Source organism: Aythya fuligula, chromosome 13, assembly GCF_009819795.1.
Source record: "Aythya fuligula isolate bAytFul2 chromosome 13, bAytFul2.pri, whole genome shotgun sequence".
Taxonomy (NCBI): domain Eukaryota; kingdom Metazoa; phylum Chordata; class Aves; order Anseriformes; family Anatidae; genus Aythya; species Aythya fuligula.
In genome coordinates, this window is record NC_045571.1 from 14,729,149 (window position 1) to 14,754,677 (window position 25,529).

At 47.2% G+C, this 25,529-nt stretch overlaps 1 protein-coding gene across 1 annotated transcript in view; it reads right to left on the minus strand.

Annotated features, from left to right (window-relative positions):
* MCF2 (MCF.2 cell line derived transforming sequence) overlaps positions 1-25,529 on the minus strand; it is a 56,146-nt gene extending 30,617 nt beyond the window's left edge. Inside the window, exons 1-6 of the mRNA XM_032196304.1 lie at positions 25,482-25,529; positions 13,910-13,978; positions 13,235-13,349; positions 8,631-8,721; positions 1,466-1,585; positions 281-397 (exon numbers count right to left, since the gene is read on the minus strand). Of these exons, the coding sequence (XP_032052195.1) occupies positions 281-397; positions 1,466-1,585; positions 8,631-8,721; positions 13,235-13,349; positions 13,910-13,934 (468 nt within the window). The 5' untranslated portion in view covers positions 13,935-13,978; positions 25,482-25,529. The remainder of the gene's footprint in view (positions 1-280; positions 398-1,465; positions 1,586-8,630; positions 8,722-13,234; positions 13,350-13,909; positions 13,979-25,481) is intronic.

Genomic DNA, 25,529 nt, shown 5'->3' on the forward strand with positions numbered 1-25,529 from the left:
TCTGCCATTAAGGGAAAGTTAATAAAGATTTAAGATGACATCTTTCAGTAGCCGCTTCAAAAGGAGCCTAGGGGAGTTCACCACCCAATTCCCCTATAAATCCATTAAGAGTCTTAACTCCGCCTGACACCTCTGTAAATCTTATCAAGGAAACATAATTGCTCCAGGGGTTACTTTTAGCTATGCAATGCTCATTGCCTTATAGGAAATGTTTAGCATGGTCAGAAGGATCAGTGGATCCCCAATGCCCAAGCACCCAGTCCTGAGCCCCGGTACGTACAGTCCTGAAGATGACCCACTCGCTGTGGCAGTATTCCAGGGTGCCTCCGAACTCTGGGGTCAGCTGCTGTTCATCAATGTATGTCAGCAGATCACTAACTGAGCTCAGCATAACCACCTACAAACAAAGCAACATCATGAGCTGGCTGATCACTTCCACCTAGGCAATATACAAAGCAAGCTTAGAAATATTTGATGTATCTACAAATTGGGTTTGCTCTATATATTGTTCTACAGCATGGCTTTCTTCTTATGCTTATGGTTTAACGCAGCTTTTATTTTACACACGTGACCATTTTTGTAAGCAAACCCTGATCTCCCAGGTGCTTTCTTCCTTAAATGAAAAGTACAGTGAGATGCTGCAGTACCTAACTGCCCATCAGAGCTGAAAGCAGAAGAAATACAGTTTTTTTCAAGAGATAACCAGTAATCTGGAAAAATACACAGATATTACTACATCACAAAGCACTGGCCAACTTCACCTAAAAACACAGTTTTTAATATGAGTTTCTGTGTCTTATTCTTTCTTGTGATAAGTCATGAATTTCCAAAACTGTGGAAGTGACAATCACTCTAGATTGAAAAATGCAGTTTGTAAAAATTGTATTATTTCCTAAAGGAAAACATTTGTTTGCTTTTTGGGTTTGTAATTGTGTTAGCCTTACATTCCATAAAAGTACTTTTCTTCCCTAAGTTATTCTTACTATGTCTATTAAACGAGGTGGCTTTAGAAGTCTTGGAAACTTTGACTTCAGAACATGAAACCATTTCAGTTGCTATTTTAGAAACAAATAGCAACACAAAGTTGGTATGGTGTTTACACTGCGATGAAAATGATGGTTACGGGTGGAATTCATAGCAAAAGCTTCTCTGGATGTGTGTCTTGATGTTTCAGACAACAAAAAAAATCCTGAGCCTGGCTTTATCTTTTATGGAGGCATGCACCCTCTTTGAGGGGTGAGGATGGGCTGGTGAGCCCACCACCTACTACTACCACTGACATGCTCTGCAGTGAATAAACCGAGCACAAGTAAACACAAAAACACTACAGGAGACATTTGGTAGTAGTAGGCACTACTGGCAGAGATGCTCCAGGTACTCTTCAAGTCAGTGCCTGCAGAGCTGGCCCAAGGCACAAAGGCAGCCACCAATCACACACAGGCAAAATGCCTCTGCACACTCATACCGGTAACTTGAGCAGAAAATCCTCCTGACTAAACCGAAATCCAATGTCAGTGAAGGTGCGCTGGAAAAACCCCGTGGGACGAAGAACCATCACTAAGTGCAGGTTCCCTGGGAACGACGCCTGCAAGAAAACAGAGATGACATTCAACCTGGGCATTCAGCACATCCAACAACTGCTTTTGAACACCTTTAAAAGATGAGAAATTATTCACAACTTAGGATTCTTTTTTTCTGTTTGCCCCTGACAGCTTTTTCTGATTCTTGTCTATGCTAGGTTGGACTATGTGTTTCCTAAGGCAGGTGTAACATGACATCTACTGATGTTGGGCCAGCTCAAGAGCTTGCCTGCTGGGCTGCAATCCCACTGCATGTCAGCAATTCTCCTGCAGGCTCACAGCTATGTATTTTCCAAATGAGAGGGAGACACTGTAAGTGGTTTAGAGATACAGGATTTCACTGCAGGAGGACTATGCAGTCCCACTTCCCTTTGGAACAAGCAGTTGATCAGCCATGCACCTTGAAGGGCTGCTGATAATACACTCCAAAACTACATATTGCAGTGAGCATTATAACTTAGGGAGTGAAATTATGACTTAGAAGAGAACAGAGGTCTGAAATTTCAAGGGAAATGACAGACAAATTGGGAATGCAAAATTTATTTCCAACTTCAATAATCACCCCATAGCTGCACCAAGCATACCCTGCTTGTCCCTGCTCATTATCGGGCACCATTTCATTTGTGGTAAAATTTCGGAATTTCCTGTCTATGTTGCTAGCAACATTTTCAAGCATATGGTTGGCAGGTGCTTTTTTAAATAGATCTGTGAAAAGGGTGCTTGAGAATGAAAAAGAATTTTTAAGAAACTAGGAGTCACATCATTAAATAATGGATAAGCACATGATGCGAAGAGCTGAGTTAATTAAGATGTACAATTTTCTCTGAGATCCAGCCAGGCCAGGTTAGATTTCTCAATATGTTCCTCCTCATTTATTTTTTCATTCAAACCTACTTAAGAGCACTAAAGCTGTTAGATCCTCACATATTAAGGTGCAAACGTAATCCATTGGGCACTAAATGATATCAGAGTTCTCATCCTGTATGTTCATATGAAAAGTTTTCCTTGAGCAGATAAACAGCTAAATCTCATGAAAGGGCACTCTGTAAGCCCCCACACACACTGCACAAGTGCAACGTGTGCATGCCAAGAGCAAGACCATATAGGCAATTCCCCATCTCCTGCTCTCCAACTGCAACTACACACCAGATGCGACAGCAGTGCCTACACCATGGGCAAGAGTACTGCACATATTTAGGTATTTCGCACTGCAGGACACTTAATCTATGCCTTCAAAACAAGGGTTGTTACCATAAACATGCACTAGTGTGTTCAAAAAAGCCATGATTTACAGTTGAGATCTGCTATCCATGAACTGCACTATAACTCACGCACTACGTTTTCTTTTGTAGGAAAGGTCAGGTTGTGGATTGCTCACAACTCTACTTAGAAACAGTGACTTTTAGGATCAAATAAGCCACTTAGATTCATTACATTGATCTGCAGCTATTTTGAGTAGGAGCAGAAAAACTATAAATGAATGAATGTGAATGAAGCACCAAATTATTACCCTTTGGAAGTCAATGAGAACTGTGCCAGGGACAAAGACTTGGCATTAGAATGAAGAGTAAAGCATTAAATACCGGAGAAGTTTGTGCTGGCTCCAGGCCCTGGGTGCTGTACCCCTGCCACACAGCACTCGGCGAGCACACAGCGTTTCTGAAATGGCTGCCAGCCCCCCCAAGCAGTGATGGTTGCAGCACAGGAAAGCCGAGCAACCTGTGCTCACCCCTGTCAAGCCTGCAGATGGCCTGAGATCTCAACGTGGTCTGCCCGTTGCAGCTGGGAGACAGGTCTCGTCTAAGGAAGTGTGGCTGAGAGGCTGCAGGAGATGCAGGTTCGGCTCCCTGCGTCAGTGCCTATTTCCTTACCTCTGAAAGGAGGATCAGCTCTGCTGCAAGACCACCACAGACAGGCCCCACTAGAGGACACAGCTCTGTCTGAGGAGGGCCACACCTCTGAGACCCTGCTCAGCCTGGGATTTTTAAACTGGAGCTTCCCATATAACCGGGGAGAAAATCATCCCCAGGGCACTGGATATCCCTTGGATATGTCCAAGGACCTGGAGTGGTTCCTCACATTGAGATTGAGAAAAATCTCTATATGGGATGCAGAAAAACTTCACTGAGGAAAGCACCACCAGAAATGGCACGGCCTTGTAAACGTTTTGAATGGACTGAAAATTTACAGCATGAATATTTCACTGGAAAGTTTTGGCAAGCTCAACACTTATCCTCCAGCGTGTCCCTGAGAAGTTGGCTGCCTCTCCCACCCCACTGCGCTGGCTGCCCGCTGGACCCAGTAAATGCTGCTATTGCTCTGTCCAGGTCTGTGGCTGGTCTGGCTGGTCCTTGACACTCTTCTCGCTCCAGCACACCCCCTGGCACAAGGAAGTCCCAAGGAAGAGGCTTGTCAACCTGTGTTTGTGGCAACAACATCCCTGCAGAACTGCAAGGATATCGTGGCATTCCTTCCCTTCTGCCCTCGAGCCCCCATTTTCTGCATTTTACAGCCTGGTGATTTCCCAACGGGCATTCCTCTCCAGACAGGACAAGAGCAGTAGCCACCAACAAGATTTCAAAGATATCACCAAGGAGCCACCAGGAGCTGCAAATCCTGAAAGAGCGGACATTTCTGTTCCATGACAGGCCCTGACATTAATTGTCCAAACTGATTTGAGCCAAAGCCTTATGAGGCCAGCGGTCTTACAGTGCTTTAAAGGAGCCTGGAGGATGTACTTTTAGGTCCTTCTGTATGGTCATCAGTCCCTTATAGGTGACTCCAGTGGTGAAGTCTCGCAGAGTCTGAGGACAGTCACTGTTTCTAGCTCAGGAACACAAAAGAGCGTTCAGGTCTCTGAACTTTAGGCTCCTAGCTTATTGAAAAAAAACTGTCAGGAATATCTCTGAGAAGAAAAACCAGCCACAGATGCATCCTCCCTTGGCCTCATCTCCTTATCCCCCAGGAGGACCAGTCCCCTTCAGCCCTGCTTGGCACTTCATGCAGAGATGGGCCTGCCAAAACTATAGTACAACAGGCATAGGGCATTAAACACCCTTCTGAGAGCAAAGGTGCCTTTGGACGCCTTTGGCTTCATGACTGCAGGATGCCAGCACGCTGTGTGCAACATACAAGAAGGGCCCATAACCTGACACTCACGTCCTTCTGTCATCTCCGCTACAGGGGCAAATTCTGCTCCAACATGACTTTATGGCCCATGCATGCACAGCTGTACCCCTTTTGCTGCTTGATATGCTTTACCTCAGAGGTAGCTGTGTTTCCAGGACAGGTTACGTGATTTCCATTTAGTTTAGAAAGCACTCGGGGAATTTTTAGCTGATCTTATACCTCTAAGTCCTGACCTTGATTTCATAAGTAGCTAAAAAACAAGAAATACAGCTTTGAAAATCATACCTAATGTATTTCCAGCATGGAAAAAACAAGTGAGCAAAAATATAATCTTGCTGAAAGACAGCTAGCAATTAACCCATGTCCTGTGCCTTCTTGCAGACTCAAGATAAAGGATGAAAATTAAAAATATGGATAGACAGACCAGTAATGCCCTGGATAACATTCCTGAAGGGACTATATATTTTTAATCACTACTACAATTCCAGTTCATCTAAGGAATGAAGTCTAGAGCAGTTACCTGCAAACTGAGCTCTAATAATACTAAAGTTAATGCTGGGGTGAGGAATAAAAAAAAAAAAAAAAAAAAAAAAAACCTTTCCCCATAACATACTGCAGAAAGCAGACAGAAGGGTCCTTAACCTTGCATTGTTTCATCTTATTTTTTATAATGCTATAAAGAATCTCGTGCATAATAAACTACCTAAGAGAACCCTCTAAACCTTTTGCCCTCTGGCATTCCTCTGCAGCATACTAGGGAAGACAGAAAACTATCGGCACGATTCCACTAAATCGGGCACTTGGCAACATTTCACTGCTATTAATTCACTGACCAAAGAATGTGTTCAGAAAAATTCCTCCTGTCCTGAGGATGCAGATGTGCGTGCCTTAAGGCCCCAGTTCAGCAACTTGTTTAAATGCATGCTCAACTACAACCACACCGATAGCCCTGCTACAATCAAGGCAGACAACTGGGCTAAGGCAGCACAAGAAAGGGCATACCCTGAGAGCATCGCAGTTGTTAACTCCTTAGTGAATATCTCATCTCAACATAGCCAATATGATTTTTCCTAATTTTAGGCATTTGTTTTGCAGAGAATATTCTTTGCAGTTCCCAGGGCTACGTGTGAGGCTGGAAATCAATAGGCCTAACGAAAAAAGTAGCATCTGTAAGTTCGGTCCCGAGCAACGGAAATTGACGCCGGTGGTCCTTCCAGGGATGCTCAAGTCCATGCCTTTCTCCTGCCCCTCGCGGGAAACACCAACACAACAAAACGCCAGGTACACCTCATCCGAGCTCTACCCTCCCGGAGAGCCAGAAGGAAAACCCCACCGCCTTCAGCCGCCTCGATTGCAGCGGGCTGCAGAATTAACCCCCAAAGCTGCCGGTGCGAGCAGGGAGGGCCTCGGGCTGCGCAGTGCTCCTTTTGCAGAGCGGGCAGACCCCTCTCCGCGGCAGCCCTGCGGGATCGCGGGGCACCCAGCCCGGAGCCCGAGGCTCCCCCGGCGGCTCCCCTCTCCCCAGCCAGCCGCCCTGCGGCGGGGCCGTCCCCGGCTCCCCTCTTTTTCCTTGCCGCAGCGCAGCGCCGGGCGGAGCCTTACCGCAGTCCTGCGGGCTCTCCGCACGCCCCGTGCGGGGCTCGCCTCGGCCATGGCCCCGGGCCCGCGGCGGAGCAGCGGCTGCAGCGGGCGGGATGCCCCGGGCAGAGCTGCGGAGGCTCCCTCCCGGCGCTCCCGCAGCCCCCGGCTGGCAGCCCCGCTCCGCGCCGCTCCGCTCCCCAGCGCCGGCTTCGGTTTAAGGTGGAATGCCCAAAATCAGCCGCTCTGCGGGGCCGGCTCCTTTCTGCCAGGGCTGAGCCTGAGCACTGAGTCTACAGCTAGTCGCTTTTTTTTTTTTTTTTTTTTTTATCCTCTCCCTCCCTCCCTTTTTTTTTTCCCCTACTGTGAGCTGAAATGTGCATGCAAAAGTTGTTCTGTATTTTGCGTGCGGAGGAAAAGCCCATGGCAAAAGCCGAGGCTTGACCCTGGCACTGGGGTCTCGCTTGCCAAAGCCAACAGGACAAGCAGGAGCCTGTTTTGCCCACGTTGTTAGCATAGCTCTGAGAGGGAACAGCAACATACACAAGGAGTTAAACAAAAATCTGTGTTCTGATCTAAAAAAAAAAAAAAAAAAAAAAAAAAAAAAAAAAATCTGGATCAGATGCATGACTGCAGAGCTGCAATTGCATTTTCTTACACTGAAAAAATAGGGCACTGTATTCCAAATGCAGCACATTTGCACTTCTCTATTCTAAATTTGTACAAAGATCAGGAAAAAAAATATTTTTCTATTGCAGGATGGGCTATGATTTATGACTGGAAATAAATCAAGATCTAAACTTTTGTGTTATAAAGGCAAGTCTAGCAAAAGACCTCCTGCAGACAAGGACAGCCTTCTAGGGCTGGACCCTCTATGTTTTAAGGCAAGATTCCCAAGTCTTAAGATTTACCAAGCACAGATTTCCTGCTTCTCATTCCCCTTTGTACAGAGCTCCTCCACATTATTTACACGGACAGCCCTGATACTACAAAGTCACTTCCCTGTGTGGACACAGGCACACAAACAGGGTGTGTGCTCAAAGGTCACACAATTATTATATTTTCTTATTAAACACAGAAGGAATGACATTTCTGTAGAAGCTACAAATTAGGACAGACAGGATTTTTTCATATTTGAAACTTCCAAACTATGCAAAGCACCTACATCATCCTTAAAGGAAGCTCTTAGTACTAGTACTGGTTCAAGCACTGGCAGCAGAACTGAATTTTGATGATCCCTTTAAAGAATTCCTTTTCAAATGCTGCTGTTTCTCTAATGGTTACCATACGTGGAAATTCACTTTGTAAAGTTGAGGGGAAAAAAATCAGTGCCCCAAATATTGACAGCAGTATTTTATGCACCCTGCAAAAAGGCAATGGATAATCCTCTCTTCCTTCCACTGGATGCCTATGAGCATTGCCTATGGCAAAATGTCATTAAAGCTCAAATATCTTTAATGCCAAGTTCAGCCGGACCAATACCAAATTCTTAAATTAGGAGGAGATCTAACTTTACTAGATCTAAGCAGAATCAGGTAAGAGCCCTCTTTCTCAGTACATATTGTTGACTTAATTCTCTGTCAGATGGATCAATGCATGTAACTGTTCGATAGTTACAGGAAGAAACAAAGGCAATAACAATACACCCATAAAATTGTCATCAACTTACCTACGTGGCATGGTCCAGGTGGAAAAGCATTTATCAGTTAGTTCCTATATATTTGTGCACCCATAACAGTGACTTTCCTACACATGCATACACTACTGCAATACCACGCTGTATTTTCTGAAGACACAATGCATTGTTGAGCTGTAAAAACCTTACTTTTGAGTTATGCTCAGACTGTAATGATGGATAGTACATAAACACTTGTAAAAGATATTTAAAAATATGAATGCATACATACATTTCAAGACAGATTTTTTTTTTCCACCCATGCCCACAAACAAATGATTGTGAAGCCTGTTTTAAGAATCTAACACTTTCAGTCACCGACAATTAGGTAAAATATAGTCACACTAATAAACAGTGTCTAGAAAGGACATATATGAAGCCAAATTCTCCACCCATCAAAATGGCACAAAGCACATTTGGACCGCTAAGAGGAAGTACAAAAACAAGCAAATGAATCAGTTAATGCTCAAACAGCCCATTTACGCATTCAAATGAGGCACAGAGCCACGACTGAATTAATTTGAGGGCCATAAAGCAGAATACTACCTAGAGACAAAGCATGAGCATCATTGTTCCTGATTCCTGATGTTTTCTGTGATATGTAAGTGATATGTAATGGGAACGATGACTTAGAACACTAAAAGAAACTATCATTAAAGAGGACTTACTGCTATTTTTTGGAGAGTCATTTTGACAGATGTCCATGTGTCCAATCTTCTATCCAGGATTAGGATAAATTTGGTGTCAGGCTCATGTTGACTATGAAATAAGAAAACACCAAGCAGCCAGATAACATTTTGAGGGAATGTGACTCTCTTCCCTGCCCTTCCTCCCCTCCACCCCCATACCAAATAACAAAAAAAAAAGAAAAAAAAAAAAAAAAAAAAGCCCGTTTTGACATTTCTGCAGTTGTCAAATCCATTCAAAAATATTTCCTAGACCAGACTCCAGCAAGAAATTTGGGAAGCCCAGGGCTAAGCATCACCTCTGACACGGACAACACTATTGGCACTCCGGTGGGAGCCACAGGAGACAGTGCCAGGTGATCAGCCCAGGTTACACGTCCCTGCCCTCATCACTGAGCTCCTCCCTCTGAGGGAGCTTGCTACCCACCTGCCTGGGTTACAGCAACCAAGCGAAGCCCCCTGGTTTATTTTGGTACAAGGCGGCACAGGCGACAGCAGCCCCAGGGAAGGGCTGTGCCAGGCTGGATGGAGACAGGGAGCTGACGGTCAAACAGCCCTCTGGGGTGTCGCCGGCACTCACTGAGCCCTGGTTCATTTTGCAAGTGCAGGCTTCATGACACCCTTTTTGACACCCAAATTCTCCAAGTCGATTTGAAATCCCCAGTCTTGCTAATCAAGTAAGCAAGCAGCCCAGGGGATCTGCATCCTGTCAGGTTACCTAATGCACAGGAGTCAATAACTCAAATACACCCTGCCTCTAACTCAAACAGGCCCTCATCAGGCTATCTGGTTACAACTCCAACAGCAGACACACAAAGGACAGCCAGAGCTGCAAACCGGAGTTGTGTTGTACGCAGGTAAAGGTACACCACCTTGTAACCAAGCCCTCTGATGGGAGTGTATTTACAGGATGCTTAGGCCATATTTACAATATTTATTTGGCAGATGCTGAAACAGGATAGCTGTGTCCCGTGCCACCCCACTGGGGCACCTCAGTGCCACAGAGAAGCTCCGGTACCTGTGCTCATCCTGAGAGCTGTGCTGGCTGCTGGCACCGGGCACGACCCCACGCGAGCAGCCTGCCACAAGCACTGGCTTCAGCAGCCCTGGAGTTTGGCAAGTGCAAACACGAGGGATTACTCACAAGTATCACATGGCAGACAATACTTGGCAACTCCAATGCAGAGAAAAGACGCTTAAAGCCAGTGCAGGAGTATTCATTCAGTGCACATCTTACTACTCTAGCCACACCTTTTACAAATACATTTGAAAAAAATTAGCTGTGGTGCTGACAGCAACAATGAAAAAAATCCTTTTTGGCCCACAACAGCAATTAGATGAAATACAAAGAGGCATCCAGCTCCCAACCTGTCCTACAAATATACCTTATGGATCTGTAATGCCATACTCAAAGAGCAAAGGTTTCATGCCTATTTATGTATTGTCATTGAGGCATACCAGAAAAGAGCAAAGAAAATGAAATCTGTTTTACACATGGGTCATAAACAAAACTTCTGAATATAATAAAGTCTGAGGTGAATTTATGCATTGTCATCTGGAATTGGGCATAACTTTTCAGCCTTTTTTAGTCAAAATAGTCTCGGCAGCATTAGAAGACTCTGCACATTTATGTCAGCTCTGTGACTTGCCAGCAAACCCCCACCAAGAATTTAACAACAGTGGTGCTGGGAGGGGGTCAAAATGATCTTTTTATATGAGGATCATTTTGATAATGAGGATAAAACTGGTTGTTTTTTCAACATACCCTAAAACTTTACAAGGCAGGTCTCTGTCCAAGGAGAATTAAGTTCCCAACTCCTCATGATATTACACAACAGGCTGCAATTGAGTAAAATACAGCATTTACACACTGCTGTCATTATAATAAATCCCAAAGAAAAACCCAGAACCCAAGCAATTTAGAGAAAGCAGCCAGATTGTAAAGCATTATCAGTTTGTAAGAGTATGCCTAAGTACGTTATTTACTCAGGACAAGGTTACATTCAGAGAGTAGCCTCTCAGCAAGTAAATTTAACTTTATTGGTTTCATTACAGTCACAAAAAAAGAAAGTTTCAAGCTGTACAAAACCCTTGAAATCTACTATGGGAAATTTTTAATTTATGTTGGGGGAAGTGGAACTAGTCTATGACTACTTGTAATTAGGCCTTGTAGGTTTATCAGATTTCCAGTCCCGCAATGTACCTTTCAGACCGACAATAAAAATAAATCAATGTGTTCTCACAATTGCTTGCAAGGGGCAAGTTCATTTGCGTCTGGCAGCAGAAAGATGGAGACAGATCACTGGATCAAGACTTAGTTCTCTCCAGGTGCTTCTTGTCACTTTTTTCCTTACCCCTAATTTTGTACATGTTGCAGGACTCACCAGACTAAAAATAAAGACTTGTGATGTTTTGCAGGAGGACTTGAAATCGGATCCCTGACTCTGCAGCTGTGAGCTTTTTCACAGGGCCGGGAGGCTGCTGGTGAGATCTGAGTATTCCCCAGCACTCTGAATTATCGCTGTTTCACTACTTCGTGTCACCAGCCAGGGCTGTAAATCACTTTACTCCAATGTGATTATGTGAAATAGGCAAAGTTTGTCTAAATACCTAAAAAACTGTAGAGTTGAGATCCCCGTCAGGGTCTCCTTTCTGCAAAGATCAGGATCTGCCACTCTCCTGTACTTCTCCTTCCAGCATGCCACCCTGCAGTGCTATTCAACAAAGCCTACCTGAGTGCCAGCGGGCAGCCCCGCGGCACGCAGCCCACCACGAGCATTTTGACTGGGGTGCACGGGTCGCTGAATATGGGGACACCCTACTTATTTTTCTGTGCAGCTCTTCCACACAACCCCGTCCTGCAGTATGGTTCTCAGGAATCCCAAATTAAAATTAGCTTGCCTACAAGACTCAGCTTCCTCCTGGATCTATCATTAACGTGCTCACCTTGCTGAGTGAATAGCTTACAGCAGCCATCTGCTTTACCTACAGTCGTCTCCAGGAAAAAAGTACTTTGTGAAATTCAGGTCCCCAAAACACTATAGGCCTAGCGTTCCATGTGATTCCCTCAAACCAGTTTCAGCAGGACAACTCACAGTCCTTGCTACTGATTGCATAGGAAAGGCAGCGTGTGTGTGGTTTTGATAAACGTATGCCTGTCCATAGGTATGCAGCAGGGAGGTGTCAGTGCATCTACAGCTGACTCTGACATGCACGTCAAGTATCTCTCTTCTTTAGGGAACTTCTGGCCCAAAACCTGAGCCCCAGTGCCATGCTGTGATGCTGCTGAGGGACATGTACCCAGGGTAGCAGAGCTGACACGTGCCTTGTAGCCCTTTCAACATCACTGCTGTGATGCTTCTCCTTGCTCCCTGACACCACTGCCTTTCAGACTCCAAAGTGTTAAAATGCACATATTGTTCAGACGGTCGGGCATCGGAGCAGGCTGCTATGGTGGTAGGAAGACCACAGAAGCATGATTAAAGTGGTTTTGCAAATAACATGCTGAGCATGTTTGAATCACCAGCAAGCTTGCAGCTCTCATTAGTTTCTTGATTGAGTTTGACCTATTACAGGGACAGCAAGACTGCTAATCATGCTAATGCTGGGCTGTTTACAGTCACATGGAATAAAAAGCCCTGAAGAAACCAAGCAGAGCTGAGAAGCACGCACACATGGACATGGGCAACCTGCACAGCAAGAAGGTGAGCTGCTGCCAAAGTGTGTGGAGGGGAGAGCCCCCTCTGGCCTGTGCCCACCACCACGTGCACGCAAGCCACGAGCTTGACCCAGGAGCCTACAGAATTTCACAGTTGGTCAAAAGAGAGGATGGAGGAACTGGGGGCCCTTTTTATTCCTGCAGAGGTGGCAAAACATAGTGCTTCTTCCAAAGCAGCTGCTGATGGAAAGCTCCCATCTAGCTGCTGTTAACCTGCTCTCCCTGAAAGAATAAATTTGCCAAAACAGGCATTATTCAATGAAATTACACATGCCAGGTAACTGAGTCACCAGTCTCAGCAGCAAGAAATGGGAGGGCCATTAATCTAAGTACACAGCCCTGCATGTGGTACAGACAGATTGCCAGCTGCTTAACCCTGAGATACAGGAGCATAATGGAGCTGCAGCACGCTGCTGAGCGATCGTGTATAATTGGGACCCCAAATGGTTTTGTTCCTGTAATTATTCTCTTCCTCTGGTTACATTTCTCTTTTTCCACAGTAATGACTCTCTATTTGTAGACGTCAAAATATTACTCTGCAGAGACCTGGCGTATTTAAGTGATGACACATGTCAAAGCTTAGGGAAAGCTTGCTGCTAATTAGAAACTTAATAAACTGAATTTATGATACATGCAGGCTGACAAGTAATAGGGATGATGTCCATTTTGACTCTGCAGATACCGACACGTTAAATATCACACTTGGACACTTCAAGAACTTGCAATTAATTGCTTGTTTTTTCCCTTGCTCTGGGAGCTGAAGACATCCCTTGCCCTCACGTGTGGTGTTGCACTGAAGATCCCATGCCCGACCCTGGTCAGACCGACACTGCGCATCACAGGTGAGAGCTGGAAGGGAGCCACATACCTTGGGACTGACGTGAGGTACGTTAAGACTTTAGTTACAGTCTCCTCGGGCACATCGTTGAACCGAGAGTTGTCGGGGAAGGTGATAATCCAAGCCTTATCCTTCCCTCGGCCACCTGGAATGAAGACAAGAACGCTTCCTTGGATGTGTTTTCTAGGAGGGCAGCACCAACAACCAGGTGCATAATTCAGGTCAAAAACCACCCCAAACCCATTAGCCTGTCCTTTTTACAGAGGCTTTTTATACCACCAGAAAAGCCAAAATAGGTCAGATTCTGGCACTGATTTCAAGCACAACACACATACACAGGTGGCAGAAGCAAAACTACCAAGTAGCAGATATTTCCTTTATTTACTGAGCATACTTTACATGAGAAAGAAAAGAAGTCCCAAGGAAAATCCAAACAATCTATTCTTGAACTTACACATTTCATTGCAAAATGATTGTTAATGCGTTGAGTGTTTTGAAGGTAAGAATATTTTACAGCATGTCTTGAGAGAGAAATTTAATATGCTCTTTCAAACCACCCCAATGTTTTATTAACAACATTTCTAGTGGCAATGGAGACTACTTGATGGATAACATCCCGTATGGAGTATCATTTTGCCAAACGGTTCATCTGGAGTATTTAATTACCACATAGAGAGAGAACATGGAAAAGTTCATCGTACACACCAGAAAGGAAAGCAAACTGTTTCATCAAATCATCACTGATGTCCTTTGCACAGATGGGTATTGCAGTTTCTGGAAAAAAAAAAATAAATAAAGCAGCAGTCAAAAAGGAAGCAAAACTCCAAAGCAAACACATTTAGCAATGTGTCAACTCAAAGGCGGGACTCAAACCCAGCGCACCTTCCCTGAACTATCTGTGAAAGCTAGTAACAAAGAACATATAGAATCAATAGCAACACCGGAGAGCTAACAGGGCAAATGCCCTAAGTCATTAGTAAATGTGTTCTATCAGGTGTACTCAGGGAGAACTCCTGGGGAGCGGGAGTCTTCTCCCCTCACCAGTGTATTTCTAATGTAACTTTTATGTTTTGCAGTTAGAAATTTTGCCCCCATTTTGCAAACTCCTTCAGTGCTTTCCAGCCTTGGCAGTATAATGGGCTGAGGTTTCTGCTGGGAACAGCAACAGCCAGGACTGCTGCACTGCGAACAAATTTGGGGTTTCATATTGTCTTTAATTCTGAGTAAATAAGCTTCCGAAATCAGCCCGGCTGTGTTCAGCTGGCTTGGGGCCACACACACTGGAAAGGAAAGGCTGTTGTTCTTATGCTCGCAATTAGATTTCTTTTTAATTAAATAATGGGAGGGGTTGTTTTAATACCATATTTAGCACGCTGTTACCATTTCAGTGGCAATGATGCACATCAGAACAATATATATAATTTTACCTTTCACTGGGAAAAGCAAACATAAAGCAGACTCACTGAACACAATGGGAGCCTATAGCTGGTGGACATCATTCTAGATTATCTATAAATGGAAAGATAGCTAAAAATTAAACATCCTTGTTCCTGCAAATAGATGTTTTGAAACACATCTATACAGATTAAGGTCATTTTGCTTTCTGATAATTACATTTTAAACACTGATTGTTTTACGGAGTCAGTCCTAGGGAGCAATCTGTTGGCTGTTCTAAATCAGACAGGACAATTCTTCAGAACACTTCACCATAATCAATATTTATTCTATTTTACTTTTTCCCAAAAGCCTTCTGGTCACTTGTACTTTATCTAAGGATTTTTCAAGTGTTTTGTTAGCCGCACCATGACAGCCCTGAGTGCACAGTACTCTGCCTTCTGCCATCCACGCCAGCCACCTGCTGCTCTCCTTTTACGTGTGCATTGTTATTTCTTCTCTTGTAGATAAAAATATTATTTTTGTTCATTAAGGGCTGGCATTCGCAGCAACGTTCTTGATTTTAACAGGCCTCAGAACTGGTAAGGAAGAAGTTTGTTCCGCAAGGATACTTCAAATAGCTCTCCCTTAAATAACTGCCTCACCTAACTGGAGGACAAACAGGGGTGATCACTTTCTTCTCTATTTGTTAATTTGTTTTCCATGTCAAAACTTTCTAACTGATAAAAATCACATGAATAAGTTAATAAGCTCCAACACATGGAATATATAATAATAAACATTTCAGTCTTTGAAAACAGAAGACAAAAGCCCCAAGGCTGTGCACACACATTTGTCTTCACAACATCAAGGAGGAGTGGGGCTGTTCAGCAGCAACGTGGACGTTTCCCGCTCAGTAAAGCCTTTCCCTAAAGCCAGCTCACCCCAGCGGCCCAGACCTCATGTTTGCTTTCCTGAAGATGCAGCCATGGGGAAGCCGGGCAAAGTTTTGCTGGTAATATAATGCCCTCGTATGACTCGCATGCACAACAGTAAAACCAAAGACAGTTCGAAGTTTACAATAATGCCACTTTTGTCTGCTGTTCTGTAGTGATATGGAAGGGAAATGCCGGCTTATTAATAGGTGTCCAGTAAACAGGTTGAAAAAAGGAGGTTAATGCACGGACCATTTTTGGTTTTGACGTGCAAAGCACCATAGGACAGGGGCTGTACCATGCTCAGGAGTGACCACTTTGAGCATCGGGGTTTCCAGCAAGGATTTTGCTCCCAAACATTCTTTGTCCACAGAAGGCTTCGTTCTTGACTTCAGCATGGAGGTGGAGACCCAGATTCCTACAGCATCCTCACAAATCTGAGTTCCTTGCTTTTCAAGGGACCACATTTTTGGAAGGGGGCACTCAGCACCTTCAGAGAAATCAGGTCCTTCCGGGCAGTCTCAAGTTGAGCACCCAAAATAACCCATTTGAGGAAGAACTGGGCGGGAGAACTTTGCTTCAGGCAGCGAAGGCTCGGGGAGCATTTCCCTGACAAACCCTCCCCATCTCCTGCGGGCACGAGGCTTCAACGCAGGCCAGAGGAGCAGGAGCATTGCCCTTTGGTAAGGTCAGAGCACAGCAGGCTGATTGTATTCTCACTGGAACCTCTCCTGGGCCAATTCATCCCTGTGCTTGGTCTGCATTTGTCATCAAATCCAGCTTCCTGGACAAACATGAAGGAAAAGCAAGCGCTGGCATTGGGTTTGCAAGCACGTTGCTGTGCCTACAACACATCAATTGGATGTTACCATCCTATACAAAAGAGCGACCTTTGTCATCAAATATTCATCCCTGGAAAAAGAGCGGTGAAAGGCAACAAAGGGCAACAAAGATATCTGCCTCTCAAACAAGGCTTCAGTTGATGTTCATTAGCAAACTGCTGATTTCTTAATTGACAGACCCTCTTGGGACAGTACAGACAAGACCACAGGGTACTGCCTAGCACTGGCTATGAACAGCTCAGCCAGCCCACACGAGGTGGAAGATGTCAAGGTTTCATACAAGTCCACTTGTTTCTCTCAAAAAGAGGCTTTGTGGCCACCAGTTAGTGCAGGACAGAGCAGGGCCGTTAGCAAATCATGCCTGAACCCCTCGCATTACTGCACCCCAGAGCACTTCACAAACTACAGCTGCACAGCTGGTGTGACCTCGGCTTTTAGGGTCTTACTGAAAACAAACAGCTCCTAGGTGATAAATGGCCATAACGGTGTAATAACATTTTTTTATATAGGCTCTAAGGTGGGTGTTTATAAAACGCTGCTGCAACTACTACGTTCAGAGGCACATAACTGAAAGGTCCTACTCTGCAGAGCAGACTGTCACCATGACACGGAGTTTCAGAGGATGGGTGAAGCCAAGCAGGACAAGGGGGAAATGCAGAGCTCTCTGCCCTTTGGAGGAAAACTCATGTGGGCTATGCAGGGAACCTGCTGGCTCTATCCTGTCCCCATCACTTGGTTTACGCTGACCAGGATATTTTGCTGGATCCTCTCCATAGCACAGCACCTCACAGCCAGCACACAGACTGCAGGTGTAAGGCTAATGCTTATTCTTAGAGGTCTTCCCTTTCGAGGTGATTTGAGCACAGAGGCGTGCTTGCATATAGTAGAAGTCTGCAGTGAGGTTCAGAGAGAGGGTGGCTATCGTCTGAGTCCAAGTTCACTCACAAAACACAGCAGCCAAGAGACTCAATTAAACTCTGAAGTGCTTTGCTCTCTGGCAACTTGTTTTCTTTTCTATTCTAAACTTTGCAGGCTCACTGCATCTGCTAACAGCAGCTGTGCAACACATCTGCCAAGTTGATGTAATAGTGCCTTACATTTTACAACACCGGCCAAACACTGTTTGCAACTATAAAATACACTTGGAGACGGCTTTGTTGTGAATGAAGAATAATAGCTCTTCATTTGAGGGTTGCTGCCGTAGCCTAGGAAACAAAACCGAACCACACCAAAAAAAGCGTAAAGGATCACGTTGAGCTTCTCCATGATCTGCTTGTTCTCTGGTTTTTGTCCATTTGGATGCCTGGATCCAAAGAAGAAGCGGTTATTTGGTGTCAAGGGAGCCTGTAAATGAGCACATTTGTAACCTATGTCCACGCCTCGTGGTGACTCTCTAGGTTAACTGGGGCCATCAGCCTGCAACTGCCAAAGGACACCCCACCGGCTTCAAATTTTACCCCAAGTATTAATCAGTGCAGTGCAATGAACACCCTTTCAGCTTTTCCTGTTGAATTTTTTTCCTCTTTGCAAAATTAAATATTCACAGGGGCAAAGAACTGAAACACAGTCCTACATCCAGGCAGAAAGACCAAAGCACCAGCCTGCAATTTGTCCCTCTAACTCAGTCCGGATTGTTTTACCCCACTCCTATAAAGAAGCACCCAAAAGGAGCAAGCCTGCAGCCCATCGCTCAGGGCACTCACTCTGGATAAGCAGAAGTTTCGCTTGAAATATAATCACCTGCAAAAGCTAAGAGCTCCACCAGGAAGAACGGAAAAAATCCATGCCACAGCAGTGGACAGAGCCTCCTTTTGCTGCAGGAAACCCGAGTCTCCATCGCCCCAGCAGCAAGCTGCTGAGCCGCTCTCGGCTTTCTCACGGAGTAATTTGAAAAGATCTTGAATCCAATCCAACACACGACAAGAACCATCACCGTTCTCTCCACCAGCACATCACGTCCAGAAAGCAAGGTAGAGGGAGTTATTAAGGAAAAAAAAAAAAAAAAGAATACCACTTTATCCTGCTTGCAAACTGCCCTACTGTGAACAAGACGCTTGCACGAGGAGTTCTCCCGGCAGCTTCCCCAGCCAGCTTACCCCTGGAGAAGGATCCCGACTGCCACCGTCCCCCCCGAGGAGCAGCACCTGCACGAGGCTGAACCTAACACACCCGGCAGCCAGGGCTCCTGGCCACGGGCCAGCCAGCATAAAGTTGGTGGTTCTGCTCGTGCTGTTTAGCACAATGTCTCTGTTAAAGAACATATTCTGAAGAATAGGACATTGTACTCCTCGGAACACAAGGCCCATTGTATTTACAAAAGGCTTATTTGCAGGACCAGGTCTGAGCAGAGGACTGACAGCCAAGGTCCCGAGGCTCCTTCCTGGTTTTGAGATGAAATTCTTCGGTAGCTGGGAGTAAATCGTGTCTCCCCCTGCTCAAGTTCCTTGTTTGCAGACAGGAGCAGGCAGGCTGTGGCCACACACTACCAAGACTCGGCACTGCCAAAGGGTCACAAGCGTGGCTGGCGACAGGAATGGAAAGGCTGCAGCCTCCATCCTGCTGGCTGATGTAGGAGTTCGTGTCCATACAAAAACCGGCATCAACAGGCGAGTGTTTCATGGGACCAGCTTCTGGGTACATCAGAAAACCAAAGCTCTCGGGGTCAGATGTGAATTCCACCAAACGTTTGTGGCTCCTCCCCTGGGACCTGAGGCCAAGGCACCATTCTCCATAACCAGGTCTGCGGCAAGCGGGCCCACAGGGCTTGTGGGTCACACACCAAGGGGCCTCCAAAATTCACAGGGCAAAAGAGCAGAGGAGCCCGCTAGCAAGACACGTTTCCACTCAGTTCCACCAAAGACCTCAGAGCTGCAGAGCACGTGCAGCGTAACAGCTGGATGGCGGAACTACACCTTTACACCCGGGGTAACCGCCTGACCACAGGTTGAGACCTGCGGGAACTCTTCCCCATGTGCTGAACACCCTGCAATAAAGCAGAGCCTGCATCAAACTTCCTTCTCTCCGCAGCCCAGAAATTCAGTTGCAAAAGGAACTTAGTGGCTGGACTCAGCAAAGTGTGAGAACTGCTGCGGTCCTCTTCTGCGTTTGCAAGTAATCAAAGATACTTTGCATTAGCTATATAGGTAACCCCTAGTCAATTCTGACAGCACGCAGCTTTGTAAGCACCAGAACACATCCAGCTGCTCTCGTGACCTGCCCTGACACACATATGCTCTTGCACGAGGACTTCCAGGGAAGCTGCTGGGGGCGAGCGGTGCGCAGTCGAGGCACCGTTACTGTAACGGGGGAGCCACATGGCCCAAATCCACCTCTAGTCACGTAGCTGGAAGTACAGCAGTTTCTGCTGCTGTGCTAAAACCACAAACATCCAGCAGTTTCCAAGCAGTGCAGCCATTTCCCTTGCCAAGCGAGAGACCCAAAAGACCCATTAGAATAGTTACGGCAGAAGGCTTCAACACCCTTGACTGCTGCAAGCCCCGCTGTCCAGCAGCACCAACACCCTGCGTGGGGACAGCTCGTGTCCTGCAGCAGCCGCGGGCAGCACAGGAGCATCCGTGTCCCTGGGCAAGGGCCTGCAGCCCACAGCTGCCTGCTTCTTAATTAGAGCCAGCGGAAACCAGATTGTCATTTGGAGGGAAAGATTAGCAGTTAGATAAGATTTTTAAATGCCTATTTTTCTGTAAGATGTGATAGATTCATCTCCTCGGCTAGTCCTGTTGATAAGGCTATTGGTGGCAAATCTCCATGTCACATGTGAGCCTAACAGTAAAACCCTGACACAGCAGACACTCTTGCAAAACCCCTTCTACATTATAAAACAATTTGCAGGCAACTAATCCCCAGAGAGCTTCTCAATCCACGTGGCTCCCACAGGTTTGACACAGGAAGGAGCCACACACCGGCACGTGTCCAGCACCAGCAGTGGGATGGCACAGAGCGCACAGCTGGCAGAGCTATGGGGTGAGACACTCGCTTCCGAGCCCGCGGGGTGGCAGACGGGACAGACCTCACCAGAAGGGTTGTCTCATCTCACAGGTGGGGAGCTGAGGCAGTGACATCTGGCAGGAGCACAACAAAACCGCCCAGGGATTCCAAAAGCCTTACAAAGCCCCAGCAGGGTTAGTGCACTGCTATGTGGGATGCCTTGGTCACCCTGCCTGGTTCAAGGATGCCTTAAATTATCTTTTGCCAGACTGGGGAGGATTTTTTTTTTTAAGGAAAGGCTTGCTCCATTTGCAAGTTTGTTCCTTTATCTTTCCCTAAGCACCCACCCCGGCAGAGTGTAGGAGGCAGGATACAGCACCAGATGGTCCTCTCTCCTGACCTAGTGGCTGCGCTTCTTCTCCAGGGCCTTCCAGGGTTTATCTGCAGACAATGCTTCAGCTCAGGCACAGATCCCTACCACCCAAACCTGGAAGCATCTGCAGTTACCAGTATCTAAGAAACCATACAGTGGAAAAAAAAAAAAAAAAAAGGAAAAAAAAAAAAAAAGAAAAGAAAAAAAAAAGGGAAGCTTTTGTAAAACTCCAATGACCTTTCAAAAGGCTGAGATTTAGACAGACTGATGGTAAGCATAAAAATGTAAAAGAAAATGCTGGGAAATAAATAAAGGTAACAAATAGGGAGATAATATTAAGACAGCACAGCTGAGGCTTGTGGACCAGCATGCAGGCAGCGTGCCGACCCGCAAGGAATGTCCCTGCTGCTGATCCTTACGGGAGGAGCTGAATCATCACCTTACCGTAGGAGGTGCTCGGCAGGGCTGTGTGGAGGCCACCCTGTGCAGAGCAGCACCAAGGATCCTGTAACACTGAGCCCTGGGCAGCCCTCTGGCAGGGGACGCTGTCCATCCGGACACCCACACATCCTGGCTACAGCCGCTCATTAACATAGGAAACCAGCAAAACCTCATTCCTGCTGACCACGGCCATGGCTTTGAGGACAGGCTGCAGCCATCTGAGGCTCTCAGGCAAGGTGCAGCTACCCAAGGACCTGGCACACACAGGAACGCTGTCCTCTGATACAGTTTTGGGAACCAGAGTGAACAAAGAGGTTGCTGGTAGCTGACATCAAGCCGTGCTGCCAGCGAGGAGGAGGATGCTCAGCCTGAAATGTTTGGGGCATCCCTGCACACTGGTGACCAAGGGGTTTCTCATGGGTGAGTCTCTCCCAACCTAGAGGGGACAGCAGGCAAACTGCAGGAGCTTCGCTCAGAAAAGGCTAGCCTAGAGAAAACTAAACGACAGCAAGGCTTACAAACTATCTCCTGTTATTGTTGCGGCTAATCTCCTAACGCGAGGAGCGGGATACTGGATGCTCTGACCTGCTCACATCCGAGCAGGCAACCTGCTTCTCATCTCACCCCTAACTAAGCAAAAATTGGGAAAGAAAAAAGCCAGCTCAACTATCCATGAATTTGCATCTATTGCAAGAAATGTAATAAAAGTTTCTCAACGCCCACCCGTGCGGATTCAAACTCAGTGTGGGAGTTGAGAAAATCTAGTTTCTTGAATTTCTAATACTTACGAACCTCTATGTACTTTTAATTCTCTGCTATTCCCACTTTCAGTCCTTTCTTATTTATGGCAGGCTCTGGGACGAGCTCACAGGTGTTTTGCACATCAGCTCTGTGGTGCGCTTGCCAGCTGTGCCCAGCAATGTTCAGCATCTGCCGTCAGAAGGCACCTTCCCAGCCAGTGCCACCAGCCTCCAAACCAGATCACTTTCAGCACAAAGGACTTCAAAAGCCGAGCCAAATAAAAGCATGCACACGTCAATAGCTTTCACATCATCATTCAATACCACTGAAGTGTTGTTTTTTTCCAAGCCAAATTCCAGCCTCGTGCACAAAGTAACTCATCACACGTGTAATTGCAGTAAATCCTTGGGCCCAAGGATACCTGCTTAGAAACCCAGATTTAAGTTCGCTGAAGTCACTGGAACAATTTATTTCCTTTCACTGCCCACGTAGCCAGGAAACTAAATTGCACAGCCAGGTTCCCACAATGGCAGAACCTGGAAAGTCTGCTGCAAAGTTAAGGAAACTAAAACCAATTTTCCTGAGCTGAAAATGAAAACATGTAATTTTGTCTTTCCACCGATGAGCAAAAGCACATATCCAAATCCAGCCAGCTGCTTTCCTGGGGCAGGAAGAAGTCAATGGCATGGAAGTGGAGGTGGGGAGCACGCTGCCAGCGCTTGCAGCCTGGCTCACAGCACCCAGCCCTCGGACAGACGTCCAGGCAGCAGCAGATGGATAATTGCACCTTGCAGGTGGCCCAGCCAGCGCAGCTTCCCAGGGAACTACAACTCTGCCCCGGGAGCTGCCGTCAGCCAGAGCTCCTGACTCAGCCGCGCTGCAAAACCAAGCCTAGCATCGCCTGGGAGGAAAGGGGCTCGGGAGCCAGGGCAGCCCCACCCCGCCGCTTCCACCACAACACGGCAATCTGCACGCCGGTCCTCTCACTCCTGCTCCTCTGCCCCCCAATTTGCAACGGCCTTCAATTTGGCTGCGCTGGGGAAGCTGTCAGATGAGACGATTGAGGCTTTTGGCAGCCGAGCAAACAGGGAGAGGAGCGGCGTGGGAGCCAAGCTGCGATTGCCACGCGTGCCGAAGCGACCACCTTTGCTGCGACACGCAGCAGCACGAAGCGGCCCGCTCGCAGCAGGAGGCTGAGGGCACTCGCTTGACTCCTGGCTCCCAGACTGCCCTACAAGCCCCACTTGCCAAAACCAACAGTCAGGCCCTGTTCCAAGTCCCGTGGCGGTGATGTCTGAGCTCCGTGCTCCTGTGTGACCCTGTCCCCAGGAGCTCCGGGGAAGCGACGCGTCTCTAAGCATCCTGCAGCTCCCTGGCGAAGCCAGCATTTTGGAAGACTTTCTTTCCCCCACCGTATTTTACACTTCAGTTCCTTCCCTCCCACACAGCCCTGCTGTCACTTCGCTTTTGTCACTGTAAATGAATGATAAACGATTAAACTGCAGTTGTAGCAAGTGTGACTTATGAAGAGGAAGCACATCCCACATACTACCGACGCTCCCCCGCTACTATTCCCCTGGGGTCCCCCTGTGGCTGCAGCACCTGGAGAGGCTTGGACCATAACAGCGTGCAGCTCTCAGAGGGTGCTGGTCCCCTGTTCCCAAGCCTTTCTGAGGGAGTCCAAGCCTTTTTGAAGGTCGGAGTAGCTATAAAAGTCTTGGAATGCACATAGGCGTAAATCCCACTGTGAGGCAAGCATAGGGGAAAATCACCTTGTACTAGAAACACCCAACAAGTTTCCTGTACTGATGTGCAAAGAGAAACTGCATGACCCCAGAGAAAAGCATGACCCCAGATCGGGCTGAATGCTCAGAATCAGCAATGAAGGAAAAAACCTATTTATTATGTCACGATTTGGAGAACCTTACTCATTTTTTTGTTTCATTTTAAGAATCTATGTATATCCCAAATCATGTGTCCAGATCCCGCAGCTATAACCACACAAGTGTGCCTTTGTGCTTCTGTGGAGATATTTTGATTTTGTGCGAGCATTGTACAAAGGTCATCTGCCAAGAGGGGTTAGAAGACAAGGCTCACGCTCACAAGAAACCCGGTGCCTGCTTTCACCCGTTTTCCATAACATCTCTCCTAGAACATGCTCACCATCCACGTCTCCATCCCTGTTCTGACACTAGTGCAAGGAGGAACAATTTTTTTGCTCGTTTGTTGTTTGTTTTTTTTTAAACCACACATATTCAAGCAGCATCCTTTGCTACCTGACCATGCTCACCTCTTTCTGCACCTCCCTACTGTTTGCAGGTGTGGACGAACAACAGGACCAGTGAAGGCACAGAGGGCAGGCAGCGTCACCAGAAGCAGGTGATGGTCTGATAAGTCCCCACCCGTGACTGCACCCTGATAAATTCCTCCCGCTCCCTAAAATGCGCTTTGCACGGAGGCCAAGGAAACCAGGATTAAGACTGCAAGCTTTTTTGGGTCAGTGTGTCTTTCTTGTGCCTGGCGTGGCTCCAAGCGCGCTGCCAGCTGTGAGCTAATAAGGAATAATGAGCACCTTCGCCTTCCGACAAGGTACGCATCCTCTGGTGGTGACGGAGTCACCCGGGATGCCACCGCCTTCCCCAGGTTATTAAGGGCCTCGCTGCAAAAAAAACAGTTCTCCCCACAAACACACAAAATAACAACAACAACAAAAAAGTCAAGGCTCCAAACAGTTTATGAGCAGATCATTGTCCATCAAAGGAAACATTGTTGAGGCACAAGAGCAGCTTACAGCCCCGGGGTAGCAGATCGGATTGCGTTTGCTTCTCATCAGCGCGCTGCATTCGGGGTGTGCAGCCATATAACCACAGCGGCAGCACCACAGCTCCGGGCATCCCCAGCACTGCCGCGATGAAGCGATGTGGGAAGACCCGGGGATGAGGGAGAGGGGCTGTCTGACAGCCGCACACGCTTTACACACACCCACCGCTTTTCTACTTCGGAAACTAGGAAAGGGCACATCGCAGACACCAGGCTGGCACGCGGCTTTGCAGGGAAGGCTTCTTTAGTTTTAGACCACCGACAAACACCCTACTGCTTACCAAAACCTCTTGGATTCATTTGGAGCGACGTTTCCCAGTAACAAAAAGGGATGTCGGCAGCACAGCGTGAAACACTCTCTCCTTTTTTTTTAAAAAAAAAAAAAAAAAAAACGAGGCCATTCCACACCGCTAATGCAATCCGCCAAAAAAAAAAACGCCCAGAGCCCTCAATAAGCAATCGCGCTACAAACCCCACCGGCACCGTGCCCGCACAGCCTGAGAGCGGCTCGGGAGTTCCCCGAGGTGAGGAGCTGGGCACCTGTGGGCTCCGCTCGCTCCCCCCACGCCTGGCCCCAGCGCCCCCGGCTGCCTCCGGGCTCCCGGGCTGAGCACAGCGGCGGGGGGCAACTCCGAGGGGAACCCCGGGACCCTCGAGCGGGCAGGGCACAGCCCGGCACGGCACGGGACAGCCGGCAGGCACCGACGGGCTCCCCCAGCCCCGTCCCCAGCCCGGACACTCGGATCACTGCCACCCCCCGGGAGCCCTTCCCCGTGCCCCCTCCCGGTCCCCGCTGGGGGACTCACCGGCGGCGGCGGCCTCCAGCAGCGCGGCGGCCCGCAGCAGGCAGTAGT